At 42.5% G+C, this 24,725-nt stretch overlaps 3 protein-coding genes and 2 non-coding genes across 7 annotated transcripts; 1 reads left to right on the top strand and 4 right to left on the bottom strand.

Annotated features, from left to right (window-relative positions):
- Positions 1-471: 471 nt before the first annotated feature.
- On the bottom strand, positions 472-6,331 carry kcnj21 (potassium inwardly rectifying channel subfamily J member 21). The gene is made up of 4 exons (XM_084669152.1): positions 6,300-6,331; positions 5,747-5,775; positions 2,483-3,292; positions 472-1,138 (listed from the first exon to the last, which is right to left on the bottom strand). Exons 1-4 carry the CDS (start codon positions 6,329-6,331, stop codon positions 678-680), a joined length of 1,332 nt encoding a protein of 443 aa, XP_084525278.1. The 3' UTR covers positions 472-677.
- Positions 6,332-13,838: 7,507 nt separating this feature from the next.
- On the bottom strand, positions 13,839-19,241 carry ppox (protoporphyrinogen oxidase). Of its 3 annotated transcripts, none has more exons than XM_084670684.1 (13): positions 19,111-19,241; positions 18,285-18,444; positions 18,030-18,164; positions 17,602-17,717; positions 17,266-17,398; positions 16,859-17,003; positions 16,502-16,695; positions 16,349-16,409; positions 16,147-16,265; positions 15,958-16,071; positions 14,704-14,853; positions 14,456-14,498; positions 13,839-14,320 (listed from the first exon to the last, which is right to left on the bottom strand). In XM_084670684.1, exons 2-13 carry the CDS (start codon positions 18,369-18,371, stop codon positions 14,187-14,189), a joined length of 1,431 nt encoding a protein of 476 aa, XP_084526810.1. In that variant the 5' UTR covers positions 18,372-18,444; positions 19,111-19,241; the 3' UTR covers positions 13,839-14,186. The 3 variants fall into 3 exon arrangements, with proteins under 3 accessions (XP_084526810.1, XP_084526817.1, XP_084526826.1); XM_084670691.1 differs by lacking the exon at positions 19,111-19,241 and adding an exon at positions 18,547-18,602; XM_084670700.1 differs by lacking the exon at positions 18,285-18,444 and having other exon boundaries at positions 19,111-19,227.
- Positions 15,117-15,243, bottom strand: LOC146301329 (small nucleolar RNA SNORA11). Its single transcript, XR_014729700.1, has one exon. It is a non-coding gene; the product is annotated as a small nucleolar RNA SNORA11 (small nucleolar RNA).
- A 743-nt stretch (positions 19,242-19,984) lies between the features above and the next one.
- On the bottom strand, positions 19,985-20,111 carry LOC146301327 (small nucleolar RNA SNORA11). Its single transcript, XR_014729699.1, has one exon. It is a non-coding gene; the product is annotated as a small nucleolar RNA SNORA11 (small nucleolar RNA).
- Positions 20,112-20,821: 710 nt separating this feature from the next.
- upk1a (uroplakin 1a) lies at positions 20,822-24,684 on the top strand. Its single transcript, XM_084709966.1, has 8 exons — positions 20,822-21,078; positions 21,564-21,634; positions 21,750-21,950; positions 22,329-22,403; positions 22,899-23,006; positions 23,617-23,793; positions 24,023-24,106; positions 24,203-24,684. Exons 2-8 carry the CDS (start codon positions 21,569-21,571, stop codon positions 24,245-24,247), a joined length of 756 nt encoding a protein of 251 aa, XP_084566092.1. The 5' UTR covers positions 20,822-21,078; positions 21,564-21,568; the 3' UTR covers positions 24,248-24,684.
- Positions 24,685-24,725: the final 41 nt, after the last annotated feature.

Here is a 24,725-nt window from a genome sequence, read left to right as displayed (position 1 = left end):
GTGAGTGAGTCACATAATACACTGGCCCCCTAGCATATAAACACAGATATCAGAAATGTACGAAATAAAATGATTTTTATTCTTATGGATGTATACCAATATAAAATTTGACAGCGATGGCATTCTCTTGTTTTGGAAGTATTGTTATTTAAAGACATACTTTGCAATGTCATGAGTTTTCAGTATTCACTGGGTTCACAGAAAACCTCTCCAATAAGCTTATCATTTTTTTTAATTTATGTGTTTGTAAACTATACATATTATGGGATAACAAAAACAAGACATAACTTTACACCGGCAGATTCAGACAGATTATATGGTGAAATCCACATAGTTTATTTGTTCACACTGAGACACAATTTACTTGGCGAAACAATTTATTTAACAACATCAATTACATATACATTTTTATGTAAAGAAAAATCTCATAGACACTCAAACATCCAATTGATTTTATTTCTAAATCTTGGCACAATACTATGTTGTTTAAAAGATACATCTTTGTGACCTTTGGCAATGATCGTCATAGTTCCTTATGTATAAGTGCTAGGGACGTAGCCAGTGGCCTGCGTCCTCTATGTGCACCTCACCGCCTTTCACAGTGTCACTACCACAGGTGTGATATCACAGGTGAGATACTACTAAACTAACCGTTTTTGGCATCATAATCTGAAATGTTATAAATCATTCCCGTAGTCCATCATGCACGCTTCTCCATTACCGATATTTTCTCCATTTAGTTCCCCTTCATTACTCACTTCCCCCTCTCTTCCTCTTACTACGCCCTCTCCCCTACTGTCTCCCTTCACCCTGTCTTCCCCCTTGTCTGCTTTATCTGTCTTTTCCTCCATGCGTGGCTGCTTAGGAGGCAAAGTCTGGGGCGGCGGTGGAGAGTGGGGAGCAGGTGGGGAGAGAGGAGGCGGAGGGGAGAGCGGGGGCAGAGGGAAGGCTTCGCCCTTTTGGGCCAGTTCGGCCAGCTTTTGGGCCGAGCAGGCGGGAGTTGGGGTGGGGTAAGTGTGATGGAAGGTGTCGTAGTCAACCTCGTAGAAGCCCTCTTCCAGGGAAAGCACAGGTGTGAAGCGTTCGCCCCACAGCACCTCCGAACTCAGGTAGGAACTCCGGGCCTGACATGTCATCCCTAGAGGAGGAGGGGGGGGATGGAAAGAAAAGAGAGAAAAGAGGACGAGGGGAGGACAGGGAAATAGGGAGGAGAAATTAAAGCAAGAAGTGTGCTATTAGTAGCTCTTATTACGGTTCATTAGGCTTCGTCTCCATGCCTTCCAGTGATTTCTCACTCTCTAATTCTGATTCTATACCGTCTAAGATCAGGGGAAATGTAGGTTGACAAGACAGTCAGAGATAAGCATTTAATCTGTAAATCCCATGTACACAGATCAGTCTCCCCATTCACACACACATACGTACAGACACACACACACACATCCACCCTTTTACACATACCCACACATTCACCTACCCAGCACCTCCCAACTCACCACAGGGACACACTCTCTATAAATAACTTCATCCTCTGCTCTAGTGAACCTTGAACAACCACATCCATTACCATCCATATTACCAATAACACTAAGGAAACAAACAAGCAACTACACAAAAAAGACACACAATCATACTCATATGTGCACATACACTGTAATGATATTTAAAGTGTATTGGAGTGGGGGACACCTTTTTTGACAGTCGTGTCAGCAGCAATAAGCAGCACTTCCGAAATTAATTTGCATTATCCCGCGAGACATGGGGTCAGTAATGATAACAGCTATAAAGCTACATATAACCATTTAAAACCCTTAAAGCCACCCCAAAAAAAAATCCCATACATAAGACACATGCCACATGCACACTCCACAAAACATACTGCTGGAGAGGGAAAGCAGATTTAGGACTACAGGTTTAAGACTCAGGGAATACATCTGTGATGTTTTATGCGGTTGTCTTTGTGAGAAATCTATAGCTCCATGCCTTGACCGTCTTCTCCACCTAAATATGTATATTCATGGCCAGCAGGAGGAAACATATTGCCATTCCGAGCAGACTTGTTAATTTACCATGGGCCCTTCTATTGATGGACCCCTCCCCCTTTGCTCACCACAACAGCTCCCTAGCATACAGGACAACAGTAGCTAATTAGTGGAGTATAATGACAGAGCACGACAGGAACATCTCAGACTACCGTTAATTAGTGACAGGCAGACCCTCTGGGGTATCTGTTGGTACCCCTGTCTGTTGGTACCCCTGCCTCACAAAGCAAATCCCCAGAGACTCTCACTCACTTCCATCGTCAGTCATTTTGTCAGGAGATTGTGTCAAACTTGTCATCTGCTCACAGACACTAACATCGCTTTCCATACTTCACCATTTTGTCAAGACTCCACTGGCAGAAACTCCATAGCTAACTTCCCTTCCCAATTTCAAACTTATCTTCTCTTCCTTTTTGAACCCACTCTTTATTTCCCCATACCTGTAGCCTCCACCATGCCTTCCAGGATGACGACAATCTCGAATTCCTCTGTGGCCAGCTGCTCCTGGGAGAGGTTCCAGAAGGGGCTGTTCTCGTTAACCTCATGGCAGATGATAAGCGGAGACACCAAGAACAGACGGTCATCTCCGGTGTCAAAGCCCACGTTGATGTCTGTCTGGTTCAGGGGGATAAACTCGCCCTCCTTGGTCTGCCTGGAGCGGATCAGCTTAGCTCTGATAGAGGCCTCCACAATGTGCGAGTTTCTCAGATCACCAACCCGAAACATGACGCAGAGCCGGCCGTCGCGTAGAGACACCACCGCCTTGTGGGAGAACATGAGTGTCTCTGCCCTCCTTTTGGGCTGGGAGATCTTGACGAACATACAGCCTACCATGAAAGCATTGACAATGGAGCCTAGGATAGCCTGGACCAACAGCAACATTATGCCCTCTGGGCAAGTGTCTGTGATGACACGGTAGCCATAGCCAATGGTGGTCTCCGTCTCGATGGAAAAGAGGAAGGCAGAGACAAAACCGTTGAGGTTGTTGACACACGGTATCCAGGTGCTGTCCTGGGTATGGTCAAGGTCTCCACGGGCGTAGGCAATGAGCCACCACAGGAGACCGAAAAAAAGCCAGGTGGATGTGTAGACCAGGGTGAAGACCAGTAGGTTTAAGCGCCACTTCAGGTCCACCAGCGTGGTGAAAATATCTGTTAGGTAACGGTATGTCTCTCGCACGTTGCCGTGGTGAACGTTGCACTTGCCGTCCTTCTCCACATATCGCTGGCGACGCTTCCTCAGTGGACCTGCTGATTGGGTGTATAAGTCCTTGTCCCTGCCCCCTACCACCATGGTCTGGTCTGTGGGGACCTGTGGGTCATTTATTAAAGATAATGTGATCCACAATAACATTGTATATCATAAACTTAAATATCCTATACTCATATACTCTTCCATTACCTTGTTTTTAGAGATGCTGTCCCAGCGAGGTGTAGACAATTTGGCACCTTGTTTCTCCACATCCTGACCCAAACGACTCCTGAAGCACTTCATGGCCAAAAAGATCACGTCCACCGTTTATGATCCCAATCACAATCCCAACCTCACACACACACACACACACACACACACACACACACACACACACAAGACTGGCTAGAAGACAGGACACAGAAAAACAATCGTACATTTAGTCCTCCTTGTTATGTCTGAATAATCCACAGAACAAGCTCCATTCAATCAGTTGAACCCACTGTGCAGAATCCCCTAGAGTTGCACGATTTGCCAGATGAAAGAGCTAACACTTGGGATAGTTATTTTCATATGGAGATGGACAATTAGTTCAACAGTGTGAAAACAACTGCATTTTATCAGCTGCAGTAGCTGCAACATAAACCACTGTCTGACACAGTACGCCATTTTCTTTTTCTTTCTAATAAGTGTTTGTGGGTGTATGTGTGTTGGAGGATATTTAAACACGTGATTACGATTCAGGAGTCCTGTTCTAGGTTTCATGGCAATGCGAAGAAACCCCTCAAACCGTTGTGGTTAGGAAAGCAGATCAGGGCACAGTGCCAGAAACACATATACGCACCCACGCATGTCAGCGTGTCAATAGGGTCAAATGGCTGAGCGGTTAGGGAGTCAGGCTATTAATCAGAAGGTTGACAGTTCAATTCCAGGCCGTGCCAAATGACGTTGTGTCCTTGGGCAAGGCACTTCACCCTACTTGCCTCAGAGAGAATGTCCCTGTACTTACTGTGTGTCGCTCTGAATAAGAGTGTCTGCTAAATGACTAAATGTAAATGTTACTCTGTGGGATGTCTACAGGTAAACCCTAACTGACTCTGATGTGTGCACACCATGACAGTGTGGCGTTTCTGGATTTTCGTAATGAGCTCAGAGTCCCCAAGTGATTCACTCTCAGTGTGACCTTTAGCTGACGTTGTACGGGTCAACTGTTCGATACACCCCAGTGACCATCATTAAATGCCCAGCACTGTCCCAGGTCACTTGCACACACTCAAGACATGCACTTAGGAGCACACAGACATGCACATGGTTGGAATTCACACATCCAGTTCTTTATATATATATATATATATATATATATATATATATATAAAGAATATATATATATATATATAAAGAGCAAGGCGGGTATTAGTGAACTGTTGGGGGATACAGTGAAGATTGAAGGTCTGTCATCTTTCTGCTCAGCCTCACAACTCTGCTTCCAAATCTGACAACTGCTAATTATAATGGGCCAATCATTCAACATTACCAGCATCAACCACATTCTGAACAGTTCACTAATGACTTGGTCTGATGAGCTTCATTAAGCTACTATATCATCCATCTTTCTCTTACACTCACACAAACTCATACATTGGGTGGAGGTTATGTTGGTGACAGGAAATGTCAGCGGTTCAAAGACAGAAGCAGACGCTAAAGATGCAGGTCGCAGACAGACCAGCAAGCCAACCAGCTGCCAGACTGAAGAAAACAAGTTCTAGCAGACACACTTTCTCACTTCCTTTGGTAGTGCATGAATCATTTCCTATTTTTTATACTCTCACTGCAAGTCATTCATTCTGTCCTTCTGTCCTCCGGAATCATGTACTTGTTTTGGCTCTGGGTAATGATGGCATCTCAATTCTTAATTTATTATATCTAAATGTCTAAAGTTCCTGATCATTTACAGGAGGAGAGGACAGGAGGAGGGTTGAAGGGATACACGATAGACCAGAAGAGAGGAAAAGGACACCTTCCATTTATCTCTTTTTCTAAAATATCCAGGAGACCTGCAGAATAAACTTGACTTAGTTGAATGAAATATGTTTTGAAAATGTTAAGGCTTCCATGTACTCTACCACCCTGGACTTTATTTAGCCTCTCTGTTGTCTGTCAGCTTACTGTCTGAAGAGATACACACTCAGACACAAACACGTAAAGAAAAAACAGTTTCCCCCCAAAATAACCCGGGGCTTTTTTAGCCCTCTGGTTGTCTGGTTTTATTGCATTAGATCTATGTGGATAGAGGTGGACTGGACTGCAGGTTTCATTATTCTCTCTATTGTGATCTACCTTGACACAGTGTGAGGTGGGATAGGAGGACCCAAATGCACAAGAGTACGCAGCCATTTCAAAAACAAAGGGTTTAATCATGAAAAAGCCAGGGACACAGACAGGGTACTAACAAGACATGGGTAGTAAAGACAAGACAAAGACTGGACACAAAACAGGAACCTAAATAAACAAACCAAACGATACACAGGTGGACACAATGAAGCTAACGAGACAGTGAAGACAATGGCCGCGTTTCCCAGATTCGTTTAGAAGCTAAGAGCTTCTAAACGAATCTGGGAAACGCGGTCAATGACAGGGAAACACTAGGGCAGGGCAAAACCAAAAACAGGGGGGCACGGCTGTGGCCGTGACTTACCTGACGTCAGTGATGTATGTGTGACTGCAGGTGCAGAAGAAAGCTCCCCTGAGACTAGTCTTCACTCTTTACTACACCGATAAACGACAAAAGACATGCGCCAGAGGTACAAAACTAATTGAAAACCATCCATCTCGACTGCAGTGCCTAAGTGACTTATCCACACTGTAACTCCTCACACCCCCGGTCACTGCACCCCAGTCACTGCACCCCAGTCACTGCACCCCGGTCACTGCAACCCTAATTTCCTGGCTAATCTCCCCAGTGAGCTACATAATTTAACCAATTCATAGTATGATCTGTCCTACTCAATTGCTTTTTAAACCTCTCCCCCACTCCCCAGTCTCTCTTCAGATATACTTCCTTTGTACTCTTCCATCTCCCCCTCTTTTTCTTCTTCCATAAGACCGATATAACACAGATCTGAGGGGACGGACAGGGACAGAAAGGCAGACAAACTGACAGACAGATTTGCAGACGGACCCAGCAAAATAAAGGCTGCTAATACACTGTATGTCTTTTGTTTTCACGCTTTCAGGGAACTCCGTAAACGCAATGTTCCATGTCAATTTATACCTTGGAGTCTTCAAAATAGACGCAGTGACTCATAACATCATTAATGGCTTGTGAGTTTATGAAATTTTAATCTTCACGTTTCAGTTAACACACAGATGGAGATGGTGGGCTGGGCCTAGCTATTTTTCTAGGGTTCCATGAGAAATATGATGCTTACTTGTGCCCATGTACTTTGCAACTTTCTACACGCCTAATCATAAGAGCACTCAATCACCTCCAACAAATTCAAGTGCTTTGGCTCTGGCATGAAGGTGTGAAACGTCAATCTGAGGACATCATTTAGATTTTCATGACTTTCATGATTTCATGATGATGACTTGGCGTCAAACCATCTTATGACGTCCACTTTCCAATTCTTTGCAGTTTACACTGTGTTTTTACTTCATTGCCAGATGCTTTTTTCCTCTCAAATGTCATCATGGTCATGTCCTTTTGAAGTTGAAGGAAATAAACAGTCGCTGCTATGAGTCAAGAGACACGGATGAAATCTCATCTTAAGGATCATTGACATGGATAAGACGTCTTGAACACACACGCCCGGGGCAGTGTCAGTAAAAAAAGATGTGTTTTGCATTGGCGTTTGCAGATGACAAAGAGTATTCCTGCACCCTCTCTGTTTTAGTTGATGTAATTATGAAGATTTAAGAGAATGTAATCACCGGATTGGAATGAATAGTGAAGTAGCCTATAGTGATCATGTGTGCACGTGCGGGGAGCGCCGTTATGTTCTTGCATCAAATCTTCTGGCATGAACTGGAAATAATAAGAAATATCCTATTAATATTTTAACGAGACTACTTTTTTTCTTGTTGCATGAAGTGCACCGCAACGTGCTTCATTAATGGATGCAAATGAAAAGCTTCCGAGATGGAGCTGAGTGTGTTTATTTGTGTCCAAGAGTGAGTCTTGTGATAGTAAGTGGAAATGGGGTGAAAGGGGTGGAAAAAAACGACAACAAAAATACACCACTGATTTCTCATGAATAATGTATCCTGTACACCAGCCTTTGCCGTAGCCATGTTAAACAAAATACTTTTGATGATGAAGTACGAGGCAGCAGTGGATCTATAAAAGCATGACATCGTCTGTCGGCTACTACATAGCATAAACATCAGTATACTAAAATATTATTATCATACAGAAAGATTGTTTAAAAACAGAACTGAACCAGCAAGGTTAACATAAAAAGGTCAACACAATCCCCTTTAGCGTCTGTCAAAGTTAAATCTATTGGCATCTAAATTCAGGTGATTGATTGATTTGATTTTTAGATTTTAATTTTACATGATAAGTGTTCATGTAGTAGTCTCTTAATAATATACATTAATACGTCTCTCACCGTCTGTATAGATGCAAATTGGTCCAATACCTGTCCTATGCCTCCCTGCGCGCCAGTGTCCGCTTGTCCCTGCATAAAACGTGGAAAAGGGAAGACATAAATTAGTTCACACTGTCATGATTAATCAGTCATATAAATATATTTGAAAAGTAGGCTACGACTTGTTTAATTGACACAGCGATATGTTGTCGGTAGATGACTTGGTCCATCTATTGTTTCATCGCAATGTTGTTGGTTACCTACCTGTTTATGAACGGGTCTGGAGAGTCCCACAAACGCTTACCATCTCAGCCGAGGCGGCCGGATTGACCACCATGCCAAGCCTCTTACTTTGTCACCGAGTCCAGCAGCTGAGATCTCACATGCCAGTGCGCGATAAAGAGATGAGCGTCTGCTTCATAGTCTGGGCGGGTACCGGTATTCATGTGCAGCCAGCGCGTATATCCCCTCCCCCTCCCCGCCCGAAGGACTACTTCCACCAAATTTGTCTTCTTTCTCACAGGCTAATCGTGTTCTTCATTTCAGGTTCCTAAATAATGCAGATATTTTCACTAATGTGCTCCATGCAGGACAATGATGCTGCCCACCGACAAAAATCTTTCTAATTCACTTTAGAAAAGTCACTCGTGCCAATATCTCAAGTTATTGTACCCAGCAGCATCTCAGCCCCACCCTCTGACACCCTTCCGATTTACTTCTCCAGATCTTCTCCCAGAGTAATTATCCTGGTTCAAACTGCACGTAATAATTATTTTGCCCGGGTCTTTAAGTCAATTTATATCCATTGGATGATTGAGGACCCCTATTCTTTAAGCATATTATTTTCTTTAGAGGGAGGAATACATCTTTGGAAATCTAAATAATGAAAATTCACTCCAATTTGTGAAGAATAACAAAAGACAATCAGAGATGTGAAGACATTGGGTGAAACTATGCAGCAAAATGCTCGCATCTCCTGTTAAAGATACTGAACTCCAGTAAGCCTTGAGGGATGAAATTACATTGAAGGACTCCACTGATTAAGGCTGGGTCAATACACCACCTCAGGTAGGTAGTGGTGGTGGGGTGGTAGGATGGGGGGGGAGAGGGTCTCAAAGGTAAGAGACCATAATCCTATGCTCCTAGGGAATGCCTATGTGGTCATTATCTCTACTCTCATCTCTCTATTCCCCAGGATGACTAGCAGTGTGTGTGTCTGTGTGTGTATGAGTGTGTGTACTGTATATGTACTGGGAGTTCCTCTGTAGCTTCTGATCCTTACTGAAGGAATGGATACAAAAGAGGGGCGTGTAAAGTGAGGGATGGAGGAATATAAACAGATGGGAGGGATAAGGTAGAGAGAGAAGGTGGGATGATATTAATAGAGATCATGAAAAGGGGTTGGGGGCGAGGGGAGGAGGGTGCCAAACAGACAAACAGAGACATGGGATGATTTGACTGGGAGTTAATGAGCATCAAGGGAATCAGGTGACACAAAGGAAGAAGATGTCTGTACCCTGATGAACATTCCCTCATGGACAGAAGAAAACGGTCTCACAGTAATAAGTGTTTGAAAACCCGATATTAAAGGATACTTGTGGTAGATTGAGACAGCAAAAAGTTCAAGATATTCTTAAGACAAACCATTGAAACACAGCCCCTTTTTTACACTGACTGACCAAGGTCGTTTTCTTTTTTTATTCCTCTCCCTAGCTCTCTCTGCTCCAGTGATTCTCAGACAGGTACACAAACAAACTCTCTCCTTCTTCACCATCAGCGTTCCCGCCCCCCCCCCCCCCCCCCCCCCCCCCAAAGGGGAGCATCTGAGTGAATCGTAAATAGTGATTTTACCACAAATAGTTTCCCTTAACAGAGACTCCCATAGTAGGACTGTCACTGGGCTGTGACTTCTTCACATTTGCACAGTATAGGCTTTCCTCTAAGAGCTTTGACAATGTCTCTCTTTCCCAGCAACAGAACATTAAGGTTATTGCTTCTTTCCCAACATCTGTGTTCAGGCTTCAGTCTTTCACCTTTCAGTGTTTCAACTCAACATTAAAGGACGAGTTAGAAATACTAAAACACACATGCACAACAGTCCTTTGAGAAGCCTCTCATTTGACATCAACAATATGTAAATACAGGAGAACCATTACTCCAGCTATCTTTCTCCACTGAGCCAGAGAGGCAGATATTGAGGTATTGTTCTATGTCACTGTGCTTCAGATAATAACCACCGCTCGGCATGTGAGTGGAGAACGTGGAAATGTGGCCAATTAGTCTATAACTGCTATAAGATGCAAAAGACAAGTAGAATAGATACAAGGAGGAGGAAAGCGGGTACAAGATAAGACTAATAGAGGATAACATTGTGAGGAAAGTGAATAAGATGAGACGCTGGTAAGGAGGTGACAGAGAAAGTGAGGGATTAATTTAATGTTAGCGTCTTTATGAAGAAGACATTTTATTGGATGATGACCTGAGATTCACACAGACACACACACAAACAGTGTTTGACATCATACAGCTATGAGTTTTTTTTCCGCTAGTCTTCCACTTTCTCCGTGGACAGAATTCTTCATGGCTCTACACACCCCTCCTACCCCTCCTCCTTCTTGTCGTTTTTCTTTTTTCCCATCCTTCACGACCCTTTTCCACCTATCCCTCCTCCCCTGTACTTCCAAGTGGTTGATGTATTTAAAGGTTATGTGAAAGGTATTCATGAGACTATGAGAAACATTTTCTTCAGTCCAGGTTAATGAACAGGAATAAATGTTGTCAGCGTATGGGTGTGTGTGTGTGTGTGTGTGTGTGTGGGAAGGGGGGATAGAGGGATGAGGGTGGTTATGTACGCACAGAAGTACAGAGGAATTGCAGCATTAAAAGGATATCCAGACAGACCAACCGTAGGGAAAGGAGAGGAGGACAGAGGAATAAATAGAGAAAAGAAGAGAGAGATGAAAAGAGGAAAGGAAGGGCAGGATGGGCCAATGCACAGGAGAGATTAGAGGAGGAGAGGAAAGAGAGAGAGAGTGAGCGGGAGAAAAGGAAATGTAAACCGAGATAAATGAAGTATGACAGAAAGCCATGAAATAAACACAACTGACAGACGACCAACCTACCAGATCTGCTGAGATGCAAGCTACAGACATTGCTGCTTCCATACAACCATAACATTTTCTCTCTCATCCCTTTTCCCTTCCCGCTTCTAATTTGACCTGATAGGAATACAACAAGCACCTCAAGCCTGGTGCCCTCCATGTCTCTCTCTCTCTCTCTCTCTCTCTCTCCCAAGGCCAGGTATTCCTCCCTATTCAGTCTGTTTGTTGTGTTTCAGCATCAGTGGTTTCAGAATGACGGTGGAACAGTAGAGGGCTGTTATATACCACTCAGTTACTGCACTCTTCCTCTCACAGTTCGTCACCTCCCCCACCTTGTGTCCTCTCTCTCCTCTGTCCTTCATTCAAACCTAGACATAACTCTGTATCTATTTGCTCTCCATTCCCAAAATGTCATTTACATTTAGTCATGCTCATCTTCTGAAAACAAAGAAACAGAGAGAATAACCACAGGGATCTCAGCAGATGTAAACTGAGAGGTCATGGGGCTTTAATGAGTTGGCAGCACTCAACAAGTGGATGAATGAAGGCACCTTCGTCATTTCAGAATAAATAAACTAGTGAGAAATATAACTGCCTGGGCATGAGTACAGTGACAATAACACGTCATCTGAAAACAAGTACAAGAAACAGTCAACTGATTTAGCCGATTGTTTTTTATATACTGTATATCTTTGCATCAGAAATCCTCCACATTGAAAGTTACTCCTCGTCCCTTCCATTTCTCACCGTAATTCCGTTCTATACCTCTCCAATCCCCAGCCTTCTCCTCACTGCCCCCAATGCAATCACTGACCCACTGTTTTCGGAGCTCAGATGGGAAAAAAGACAGGTAGATTGAGCCAGAATAACTGAAGTGTTGGAGATGAGGTCATTATATAAAAACAAGAAACTGCCATTTTTATTCATTACTTCATGGCATTTCAACCCGCAATCACTGAGTGACAACAAATGAGGGATTTATGCTAAAAAGAATACCGTCACACGCAGAGAGCTGATTACAATCCAACACACATGTGTGTTTACTGCACAACACTGCCACACACTATTCATGATTTGTCAATAAGGGTAAAGAAATCAGGCCCCCCTTCTCTCCATCTCACTCCTTTCCTCCAGTGAGACCCACAAGCGCTTAGAAACACTCTTGACAACACACATGCATTCTGAATGAACCTCCACACAGTATGCCCACTGAGTCCATGCACGTGCATGTTTGACTCACGTAAATACACATACCTGAACACATATTCACACACTTGCTTTTGAAATTGCTGTAATTCACAAATCATATATTTCATATTTCTTTGTAATCACTATTTCATTTCATTTGGGCATACCAGAGAGTCTACACATTCTGTATATTTGGACATCTACATGTTACGCACACAAACATTGCCAAGCTCAGCTCCTCTGAGCCCTTTCAGAAATATCCACAATGACTTCAAACAGCTACTCCCTCCCTGATATGGGAACTGTCAGCAGTGGATAAGGGACGTTAGGGACAGCAGAGTTCAACAGCAATACTTCAACTGTGTAAAAACAATCTTATCTGATCAAAATTAGAAGAGGCTTTAACATGTATGATGCTCCTATGTTCCCTGCTGGTGGGTAAAGTATCACGTGGGGGGTGCTGCAGTATCTAGAGAGGGAATCCTGTGTGACTGAAATGAAATTTGAGGGGAAAAAATCCTTTCCACCTGAATGCGTGTGTATGTGTGTACTAGGGTATAAACAGTCTGACAATCCTGTTATTTCTGCTTTTGGTCGGCAGTGGCAGTGGCACAGAAAAATCAGCCACACAAACATCAGCCTTATTTCCCATCAGCGAGTGGAATGATGGAGGGGAACTTGGGGGAGAGTGGAGGTCCACACGCCCAGGAGTCACAATTACCTGGCTCGCTCCAATTACCGATACCAAACACAGAATGCAATATATCAGCTCATGGTTTTTTAAAGCAGACTGGAGAGATGGATAGGAAATGGCTTTGTATCAGCTAGCTCATCTGCTATGGGTAGTGTGTGTGTATGTGTGTGTGTGAGAGAGAGAAGCGAGACATGAGGTAATGAGAGAGTAGCGAGTTGAGAGGTGAAGTGGTGTGTGTGTGTGAGAGAGAGAAGCAAGAAGAAAGGTGATGTGCAGGACCTAATTGAAAAGGTCCATCATGTCCTGTTCTTCTGAACACCCATGGAAACATCAAGAAGTACTTATCTTCTGTTAATCCGCTCGTCTATTGGTCGCTTGCGGCCTCTGAAAGATAGATATGAAAGAAAGAGTGGAGGAGGAGAGAAAATACATGATTAGGGGCCATTAGCATCGAGTGGGAATCCTTTGAGGGGCTGGATGTTGGGTAGGGGATGTGGGGGGTGAGGGTGTTGGGAAAATGAGAATGACAAGACATTAATTAAATATATAATCTGTCTTTAGAGATGAGGGGGCTGGAGGTTGGAAGCAGGATGGAGATGGGAAAGAAAGATGTGTGTAATATTATTTTTTTTACAAAAAACTTGCCTAGGCTACAAAATGTTGATACTTTTGGATTAATTATGTCAGATGCTGTGCATCTCTGTACATTGAGAGAGCTGAGAATCAGTTTGTTTTTGTCCTATGTTTTTTTCTAATATCCTAATATTTAATATCTTTGATATAAGATATTAGGCCTGCTACTTGTAAGTTTATTGGATCTCCTGAAAATGAATCTGAATTAAATGCTGGAAAACAGTTCACTGTTCAGTTAATTGTTTTTTAATTTCCACACATATTTAAAAATGATTTTACGAGCCTTCCCTCCAGATGGCAATAGAAGATGCAATATTGTTTTGAAGAAAACCTCAGAGAATGTTCCCATGAAATCATCACCAGTTCAGGTCCAGACAATGAGTCCACACCACCACACAGGTCCTGAAGCCATACTTTAATTGCTCATCAACAGGGTAGAAAAATACAACACAATCCTTGTTCAATAAATTATAAAACAGAGTTGTTATTTGACCTTCTTAATATCATGAGCAAAATACATTTGATAAAAGGCATAATGACTGTTAGATCACGTGATTCACAATGATGAAACATTGGTCAATATTCATAACTGTGGAGCTCAATCAATCAATCCTTCATGAGTTTGCCGTGAAAGCTACATTAGGCAACTACTTGCAACAGCCTGGGATTAGACAGGTCTATGTTAGGGTGTCATTGTCATCGAGCATTCTCTTTCCAACATGATGTCCTGCTTCCCAATTGTGGGAGATTAAGCTTTACCCACAAGTCCCTCTGCTGCCGTCCGTCCACTAAAGATGACATCATTGACAGAGACACCATCGTAAGATGAGCCAGTCAGCGTAAGAGGGAGGTTCTGCTCTCTAAGGTACCTCCTCATGTTCTCTGTAAACATATAGACCAATAAAAACACCCAGAAGACGGATCAGACTCACATGGTTATATTCGAGCACAAAAAAAACTTTTCTAATTGATAGCAGTCAAACCACTACAAAACTTGTAGAGATCTGGCCATCGTACCTATTCGTTTCCAGTGGCCCAGATGATACTGAGGAATACAGTCCTGGAGGAGACAGATGACAGTTTATAACCACAATGTCTTGGTCCAGTCCATGTAGATCTACAAAGGCATATGCCATATACCATCTAAAAACTGGCAACTATAAAATGAGCAGTGATACATGGGTGGGGGACAGCAAGGGGATGATTGGTTGATTTGTTAGATCATCTCCTATATGTTTTTGACCCCAACATACAGATCTTCTCACCTTCTGTAGAGCCACCTTGCTGTAGATAGGTGCTGCAGTTATACCTAAGTGTGAGCGGACTGCCTGAGTGGCTGAATCCAGGAGGTGAAGCTCTGTCACATCCTCTGGACTGCCAAACACTTCCTGGAACCAGGCCCCACCCATCATCACCTGAGCCAATTGAAAAAGAACACAAATGTATGTATGTATCCACTTTTGTAAAACAGGCTGTTTAGCTTCAAGATTTAACCTTGACTTCCTGCTAGGGAAACATGGGTCTTCACTAGACAACGTAACTTCACTATAATCCTTAACATATTAACAACTCTACCTCGGAACTGCAGCTCAGTTTCACACACATTTAGTCATTCAGCAGACGCTTTTATCCAATGCGACTTACAAGAAAGAGCTAAATGTGCACATGAGGTCAATGATAATGTAGGAGACTAGCTGGACCAGACACCTCTGCTGGTGTCTGGGTCTCTTCCAGCTCCTGTTGATGTGTGGTGTGGTATAAACAGATGACTATGGTCTTAGAGACACCTGCTCTGATCACACCAGTATGGAAGACACACAGCCAAGGTACTGCCTGACGAGGATTGAACCTGTGACCTTACGATTACTGAGCGAGCGCCCTTATCCTCTGAGCCATGCTCAGACACACACACACACACACACACACACACACACACACACACACACACACAGTTGTGTGCAGCAACCCTTGTGGTTTGGGTCACTGTTTTCATTAATATATATAATCTGGGGCTATAAGAAAAATATTTTTAAGAAAAAAAATCTAAAGCACCAGGGACTTATAATAGCATTTCTGTGTTGCTGGGTTTGGTCATTTGTCTTTTGGCTGGTTGCAGTTAGCCTCTATGTAGTCTAGTAATGTTTAATGCAAACAGCCTCGGGCATCTGGTCGGTAAATAAAACATGCCTGAAAAAAAATGTTAATTATTTAAAGATGTTAGTTAGATATAAGTCACATGTTACTGTATCCTTTAGAATTATGTTAATATGGATATGTTGTATACACTTTGGATTTTCTTATTTTAACAGTTGAAAGCACAAATGACTCATAGTCTTGAATATTTACCTTGGAGTATGCATCTCTAGTTCTCTGAGTAGCAGGATAGACAGCCACACAGTACAGAATAAGAATTGAAGAATTGAACTATACAGGCCTACTCTAACCATACTTTCCAGGGAATTTATCTAACTGACCATGTGCACATAGTGTGTGTGAGTGTACGTATCCATCTGTCTCACCGTCAGCCTGGTTGATTCTCCTCCCGACCGGTTGTGTTGAGGGAAAGGAACTGAATCATACACCACTCCCAGCAGCCCTCTGTCTTCTGATGATGGAACCAGATGGCCAAAACCCTATAAGAACGAGACCAACAAGTTTATTACACACACAGACCCACACACACACACACAGTTCCCTTTCACACTCACCATCACAGGCAGGACGCAACCCTCGTACTCCAGGTTCACCACGGCAACCGTCACAGAGGTGATCTCCCGTAGCTGCTCTGCCAATGTGTGTGCAGTAGGGGGCAGCACTGAGGCAAGAGCTGCTCACATGGACATAGGCAAATAACATTGTGCGTATGGTGGTATAAGTAAACATCTGCTGTTTGAAAGGTGAGTCTCAAACCTTTTGCTGGAAGAGCAGCGATGATATGATCAGCCTTGATGGTCCCATCACCCAACTTAATCTACATTAAAATATAATGTCAACTACTTTTCAACACCACTCTGAATTACTAGCCTTCATTCCAACCCTCCCTTACCACTCCCCCACTCTCACCTCCCAGCCCGTGGCATCACGTTGCAGCCGCTCTACTGGGCTGTGTCTGTGCAGTGTGAACCGCCCCCCCTGGGTGAGCCTGTCCAGCAGGGCCTCAGGCAGCATCTGGAGCCCCGTTCTCAAGGACCACTGGGCCCAATTCTCTTTGGAGGCCCGCTGGGCGAGTGCGGAGGGAAGTACTTCCGGACCAACGCCTGTAGGGGGGGGGGGGGGTCTCACTGGTTATACCATCGCACTCCTACAGTTATACACAACACCACAACACACAAGACTGTTCAAGCCTATAAAAGAAAAATGTGTGTTATGTGTCGGAAATCTTTGACTGTGATTGGTTAGTGTGCAGTACTAGTTTCTTACCAGAGCCCAGCATCATTCCCAGCACAATGGAACCTCTGGCTTTCTCTGCGTTGTACAGGGGAGGAAGACAGGAACGCACGCTCAGCTTCCGGCAGTCACCCGCGAACACTCCCCGACACAGACTGTCAATGGCAATGTCCGCAAGCTGCAGACAAAAACATTGACGCAGCGCTGAATGGTCTGATAAAATATTCATACCCATCTTATTGGGTGAAAAACCTTCCCCTAATTCAACACTGTTCAAACACTTGTCTCAACTCCAAGCCTGTCTACCTATCTCACTATAAACCTAGACAGGTCTAGCTGATTATAGCCAATTATAGCCGTGCTGTTAAATTCTAGTCATGGGGACCTCATAGTCTTGTCTACCTGTCTCTCTCCTATCACAGCACTTACAACTGCCTCACCTCAGATCCCAAGCGTCGAGAGACAAAAGAGTGAACAGACTCATCGTCTTCTTGTCCTCTGCTGACAAGGATCTCCTTCAAAATACTCTGGACCAAGGGACGAGAAAATGGCGGGACCGTACGCATCAATCCACTTCAAAGAGGGAGGGGGGTGGGGGAAGAGAGAGAAAAGTAGTAAAGGCTAGATAAACTCAAGAGTCATGTCACAATACTTTGCCGATGATGACATCAATACTGCATGCTACTAAATATTACAAAAGATCACATTAAGATAACACAATAAGCAGCTTGAAGCTCCTAGTGGCTGATGTATCTGTCTCTACTACTCCTCCTCACCCCAGGCCGGAGGGCATCTTGTGTAGCCGTCCTCGAACATACAGGTAGCGGTTCTTAGAGGCTATGTGGTCGTATGTGATAGGAAGCACCTCACTTTCTAGGCCCAATTCTTCCACCTTGAACACAAATAAATCCATACAGACAGAAATACAAAGTTAAAATACAACATACAATAAAAATAAACACATTATTGTGACACGGTTGCCAGCACACCTACTAGGGGTGGGAATCTTTTGGTACCTCACAAATCGATTCTTGGGATCACAATTCGATTAAAAATTGATTTGCGATTTTTCCAAGATTTTTTGAAAAAATACAAAAAAATAAATAATAATAATAATAATAATTGAGAATCGTGAATTAATGTGAATTGCTATAAGACTGATTCGCAATTCACGATCGATTTTTCCCCCCCACCCCTTACCCACCATGTTGAGGGTGTTGCGGCCCACGGCTCCAGCTGGCCTTATGCCTCTGGGTCCATGCTCAAACACAGCTCCGTCTTCTCTCCGGGTAGAATTCAGCCATCCCCCCACCCTGCCATCTCCTTCCACCAGAACTATCTGCACAAACAAACGCAATACGCAAACAAAAATGCATACATCAACAAAAAACATGGAGACTCAGTTCTGTAATAGTCACAGAAAGAGCCAAGTTACACAGCAGAGAGAGGAGCAGTTGACCTTAGAGACCAGTGGGCTCTTGCAGAGACTGTAACAGGCAGACAGGCCCCCGATGCCCCCTCCCAGGACAACCACTGTCTTCTGCATTCAGCTCTCACACACCCCACTCCGGGGCACAACACAGGTAAGCTCTGGGCAGTCTGGAACTGGCCACTGTAAACTGTAAAAAAAAAAAATCGTTGGAGAAATAGAAACCCTTTATGTTTCAGACAATCACAGAGACAGAAAGGAAAATAAGAGAGAAAAGTGTGGCTTCCTATACCCTTGGGTGTGGACGCTGGGTGGAGACTCAAGATAGGCAATTTCTTTATCAACACCCAAGCGTTCCGCCTTGTCTTGAGTTGAAACATCTTACAGATCCTACTTCGAAATATATATAGTCTTTTTATCTTTCCAATGCTTTTTAACTCATTGCAGGGTTTAACGGGAAAGTATGTACGGTTGAGTTTTAAAACACAGGAAAAACCTCTCGATAGCGCCACTACCTGGTAGTTTTTCGTAGGTAGGCTGGGTATGCCGTTCAAAAACGTTTCAAAGAAAACGAGCCGGATGTGTCTAAGCTTCATATCAAAATCTAATGGCTGTCTGACTGTCACTGGTCTGGTGCAATTTTCAAAAAGCGAGCACGCAGGCTTGCTTTTAGAAAACACGCTCACATGTTTAACCAGACATCTATCGATTCAAAGTAACCGCAAATGTTAGCTAATGCAATGTGGTTTATAAGGCACTGGCAGTATCATGACAGAGAAACTGAACAACACAATCTGGTTCTACGCTCCGTTGCCTCGAAGCAGCTAGTTGCATAAGTACGTTAGCATCTGTTTACCTTTTTAATGATTTAAATAGACGACACAGTCATGATGATTCATGGAAGTGAATGATCTTCGTGATGTAACATTAAAAGCAGTTTTCCTTCTCTCTGTTCGAAAGCCAATCACAATCGAGAATCTCGTTTCCGGTTCATTTCTTCCAAACCTTTCAAAATAAAAGATCACGAGACGAAAATGACTTTCTTCAACTTTGAAGTGAACTGACAATAAATAAGATATGTTTATTGTTTAGTAACCTTATTTTCAACGTGGGTATGGGAGAAGTTTTACTTTAGACTTGATTCAGATATGTAAGCTATCAGAATATCTTATAATTACTGAGTTAAAAAGAAAAACACATTATCTCATCACCATGACATACACAATGCCATTACTTGATAATAAAATATATTTTTACTTTAACTTTATAACTCTATAATCTTTTTTTTCACATTGGAACCCTGTTGCTTGCTTACATTGTGAGAATTCAGAATATTGTGTTACCATAGAAATAGAATGTACCATTATGGGAAAGAAGCAGTTTCGGAACTACAGTTTTATACATGGGGTGGCCAAGGCTACTTCAGGGGGTCCACAGACCATGACAGAAAGTTAGTATGTAAACCTAACCTGGCATATACTGTAAGTAGAATTAATAAATAATATTGCTGATTAGAGGTAGAAGTGATAATTCCCTTAACCCATAGTTCTTAAATTTAGCAGATGGTGTGGTTTAAAAAGGTAATTTCACTATAATCCTTAAACATACTACAATAGTCAGTGTCTACCTCGGAACTGCAGCTCAGTTACACACACATTTAGTCATTCAGCAGACGCTTTTATCCAATGCGACTTACAAGAAAGAGCTAAATGTGCACATGAGGTCAATGATAATGTAGGAGACTAGCTGGACCAGACACCTCTGCTGGTGTCTGGGTCTCTTCCAGCTCCTGTTGATGTGTGGTGTGGTATAAACAGATGACTATGGTCTTAGAGACACCTGCTCTGATCACACCAGTATGGAAGACACACAGCCAAGGTACTGCCTGACGAGGATTGAACCTGTGACCTTACGATTACTGAACTAGCGTCCTTATCCTCTGAGCCACAAACACTCACAGTTGTGTAAGATAACCTTATAGTTTGGGTCACTGTTTTCATGAATATATATAATCTGGGTCTCTAAGTGTTGGAACTTCCAAAATATTTTTTGGGAAAAAAAGCTCAAGTACCAGGGACTCATAATAGCATTTCTGTGTCACAGAAAGTACATAGTTTATTTTCAAAACAAAGTACATTTACATACCCCAAAAACACTGCAATTTGACATGACAGGTATCAAGCAAAAATTGAAAAAAAAAAATATATATATATTAAAAAAGGGTTAGGGTTAACCCTAACTGCCCAACAACATTACAGTATCATATTTATGTTCATACATATTATGATAACTAAGCAAATACAAGTTTTGGAATTTACCTAAACAAGACCAAATTAAATCTGTGTGATAAGAAACCCTTAGGACGTAAACGCTCGCATAAGCACATGAAATGCATTATTTTAAAACAGAAACGTTCGTGTCGTGTGTGAAAAAAGTTTCGAAAGTTTTTTTTTTTTTTTTTTTTTTATGAAAAAAGGTTTGCCTCATTGATCGAAGGACTGTCACTTGATGCATTAGTTGGCAACATATCACAAATTTGGCACGGCACTGTGGCATCAAGCTGTTTTAAGCATACATGTGTTTTACACGAGACATACTGATCTGAAGACCAACGAACTGTAGCCTACTTTGAGAACACTTATTGTAACGCTTCAGAATATTACTATTCAGACAAGCCCATCAATGACGTCAATAATTTTCAAGCCTACTACTACACCCTACCCCGGCCAAACCTGATAAGAGGAATCAACTGAAGCCTCAACCGAAGGGCTCTCGAACCGAGCGCAACATCCAAAATCAAAGCAAACTACTGGACTGACCTCAGGTAGGCAATAGGTTTAATTGTGCATGAAGTGACAAATAGTTTTCCAACGAGAAACAGAGAAAAGCTAACGGAAATTGAACCGTTAGGACACTATCAGGAATGTGCAATATTGATATTTGTTGTAAGAAGATAACTGTGCATAATATAATTAAGTTAATTTAGATTGAGAAATGAGTGGTGGACAATGAACATTTAGGAAACGCTGTACAAAATACATTATTTAAGTCTGTACCATTGTTTCTGTTTGTATCAATGAAGTCTCATTTTAGTTTGTCAGTAATTTACCTTGGGCTGAGACAATTTAGAGAACAGGTCAGACCAGCTGAGGTGCTGTATGAGTGAAACGAAGCTGCCAACCACTCCCTTGACTGTTACATTCCCCCTCTCTGCACTGCATGTACATATTCGCCTGGCTCTATTAAGTGGAACAGTTATTCTTTATCTTCTCTCAGAAAATTGTATATTTCTCTGCTCTTCTCTGACAGACACCATGGCTGAGAAAAATGGATCCACCTGTCTCATGGTTGTAGTCATTCTGGGGAACTTGTTTGCAGCTGTATGTAGAACCTGATACCGAACCCATTGTCTGTCCATCATCAACAATTTAAAGTACAGTAGCCAACAAAGACACTGTAATATCATAAATTATCACCCTTTATTCTGTTTTACAGGCTGCAGGTCTGGCGTTGTGTGCACTGGCTATCTGGGTGGCTGTGGATAGCTACGGGCTCTACCCGCTTGCTAAATGGTCAGGGAAAGATGACATTTTTGCCGGTGCCTGGATTGCCATTTTCACTGGCTTTGCCTTCTTCTGCACTTGCATATTTGGAGTCCTGACCGCCCTGTGGAGGAGCAAGGGACTCATGTTGACGGTAAGACACAGACAGAAGAACAGGGAAAAGGAGAAAGACAGGGACACAGAGAGTGCCAGAAAAACCCAGAGGCAGAAAAACAGATGACAGATGTTTTTAAAGGAAACCTGAAAACATCTCTTTAAAAAAAGCCTTTCATTAAATGTGTTATATAAGTTTTGCTTTCTAATTATCTATTGACTTAGAACTTTCTTTTTTTTAATGTTAATTTATAAACTTTGATTCTTTTACTTTTAGTACTATATGCTTTGTAGCACTCAGACATTGTCTAACTATTGAGTGCATTATAAATATAATTTATTATTATGAACAGCCAGACATAGCCATGATCCTGATCCTAATAATCCTAAAGTGATGTTCTGTGTGTGTTGGTTGCAGTACCTCATCTTAATGCTGATCATCTTCATATTTGAGTGTGCCTCCTGCATCACTGCAGTCACCCACAGGGACTATGTGAGTATCTTGCATTAGTACATTTAGTCATTTAACAGACGCTCTTATCCAGAGCGACTTACAGTAAGTACAGGGACATTCTCCCCAAGGCAAGTAGGGTGAGGTGCCTTGCCCAAGGACACAACATCATTTTGCACGGCTAGGAATCGAATCAACAACCTTCTGATTAATAGCCCGACTCTCTAACCGCTCAGCCATCTGACCGCTCAGCCATCTGACCCCCTAGCTTGGGAAATGGCACCAGCTCTAGAACCTCATAGAGTGCTTAGTAGGCAGTCAGAACTATGAGTTGTTTGGAAGCTTATTTACAGGACTGTTATCATTGTACATAATTAAAACATAGACATAATTAGGCGGACGATTTAAAATCCTCAGTGGACAATGACTAACAGTGAACCTCTTAAAGTGGCCAATCGGAGGAAGAATATCAGAGAAATACCCGTCTGAGTTCCCCTGTAATCTAACCGTACCCCTTTATGTTTTTTATTCCCATAGCTGGTTGGGAACAGCAACCTACTGAAGAAACAGATGTTGACGTATTATGGTGCTGATGGCAACGCCGGCAGTGAAATCACCCTAACTTGGAACCGACTCATGAAAGACGTGAGTGTTTATGTGTGTGTGTGTGTTTTTAGGTGTGTACCAGAGATCAACTTAGAATCTGGCATGCTGAGTAGGACAAGAGAGGAAGGGATGGGGACAGAAACAGAGAGAGAGAAAGAAAGGCAGGAGTGTTCCCAATGAATAGTATTGTACCTGATCTTAGCCATAGTCAACACATTCCTAATACACTACTAACAGAGGCTTGGCATCGTGTTCGGTTTTTGTGGATCGTCACACATACATGCACACCCTTGGGAGCAGCAGTAGGTTGTGTTCAGGCCTGTGTTTTTTTGCATGGATGTGCTGGATAAACCAGTTGGGTCTCTTTCACATGGGAAAGAAAATGATCCTTTTTCAGACAGCATAGTATGGGAGCTGCTGTGTTGTTGGAAACAGGTGTCTACGTTTGTCTCACCAAAACATTCTCCTCAGGCCAAAGCGTTGAAGTAAAGATCCAGTCCTATTTCTCTGTAGGTTCTAGAGATGGGGAGGTCTTTCATGTGAATTTTGCTCATATCATTTAAATATACCCACCCTTAACATTAGATTGACAGATTCACACATCGACTTGAAGATTACTCTTGAGTTTTCTGCACTCTCTCCCCATCAGGCCCAGTGCTGTGGCGCTGACAGCCCGTTGGACTGGATAGAGTATAACTCTACCTTCAAGGAGACGTTTGGGACGGCGTACCCATGGCCGCAGCACTGCTGCCAGAAGAAGAATAACTACGAGATTGTAGATTTGCAGGCCTGCAAAGTGGGCCAGGCCAGTGTCATGTTTACCAAGGTGTGTTAATCAGCTCGACATAATCAGGCAGCCAGAGAGAAATAAATCAACATTCATACTGTATAGGACATTCCCAAAAAGGAATACGCAACCAGACTATCCTACTTTGCTTAAACCGTAAAAAAAAAAGAGTCATTTATATGTCTCATCCTCCAGAGATAAAGATAACTTCTTAAAAAATAGAAACTTTCTGTCACTTTGGACCCAACTGTCTCTCCCTCTCTTCTAGGGTTGTTTCAATTACATTGAAACAGTGTTCAGTCGTTACACCTGGGCTGTCAGCTGGTACGGCTTTGCTGTCCTCATGTTCATAGTGAGTCATGCCTGACACACACACACACACTCACGAAATACATGCAAACGTAATGGTCACTTTGTTATTCTTAAATCATCTTCTGGTGTGTTTCAGTTCTGGCTAATGCTCCTGGCAATGATCTACTACGTCACGCTGTAAAACCAGGAGACCTCTGATGCACCACCCCTCGGTAAAACAACACAACTTATCTCAAAGACATAAGAAAGTTGGGTGAATATATTATGTTCGTATATCAGTATATTTTTTGGTATTTTTATGGGTTAGTTTATTCTTTTTATATTCGGTTGCTTTCATAATGCACTGTAACAGCTTCACAAACTGAACTTAGTATGTTAGTAAAATGTGGTGCTTTTGTAACTGACCGACTTTGCTTTTCTCATCAAAGATTGCATTTGAGACCAAAGCAATTCTTAAAGGGGATGTATGTGGCTTTACATTTCACGTGTCCCAAGTTCAAATATTCTCACTTGCCAAAAGAATATTTACAAGAACTTATTTATTTATTTTAACAAACTGTAATTGAATATGCATTTGTAAAAATGAAAATAAACCACAGCAAATGTTTACAAACAAAACAGTACTGATGTCATCCCTGAACAACTCAATTTTTTTAGGT

Source organism: Hypomesus nipponensis, chromosome 2 (assembly GCF_054491055.1).
Source record: "Hypomesus nipponensis isolate SF chromosome 2, ASM5449105v1, whole genome shotgun sequence".
In the NCBI taxonomy this organism is placed as follows: Eukaryota; Metazoa; Chordata; class Actinopteri; order Osmeriformes; family Osmeridae; genus Hypomesus; species Hypomesus nipponensis.
This window is presented reverse-complemented; position numbering and strand designations above follow the sequence as displayed.

Coding starts and splice junctions, on each gene's coding strand:
- kcnj21 (XM_084669152.1), bottom strand. CDS start 6,331: ATGGAAGAAGAAAAAGAGGGGGAGATGGAAGA. Junction 3,293..5,746: donor GTCCACCTGTGTATCGTTTG/GTTTGTTTATTT, acceptor ACACCCAATCAG/CAGGTCCACTGAGGAAGCGT. Junction 1,139..2,482: donor AGGCATGGTGGAGGCTACAG/GTATGGGGAAAT, acceptor CTCCTCCTCTAG/GGATGACATGTCAGGCCCGG.
- ppox (XM_084670684.1), bottom strand. CDS start 18,371: ATGCAGAAGACAGTGGTTGTCCTGGGAGGGGGCATCGGGGGCCTGTCT. Junction 17,399..17,601: donor AAGATGCCCTCCGGCCTGGG/GTGAGGAGGAGT, acceptor CCCTCTTTGAAG/TGGATTGATGCGTACGGTCC. Junction 14,854..15,957: donor GAGAATCAACCAGGCTGACG/GTGAGACAGATG, acceptor CAATTGGCTCAG/GTGATGATGGGTGGGGCCTG.
- upk1a (XM_084709966.1), top strand. CDS start 21,569: ATGGCTGAGAAAAATGGATCCACCTGTCTCATGGTTGTAGTCATTCTG. Junction 23,007..23,616: donor GGAACCGACTCATGAAAGAC/GTGAGTGTTTAT, acceptor TCTCCCCATCAG/GCCCAGTGCTGTGGCGCTGA. Junction 23,794..24,022: donor CCAGTGTCATGTTTACCAAG/GTGTGTTAATCA, acceptor CCTCTCTTCTAG/GGTTGTTTCAATTACATTGA.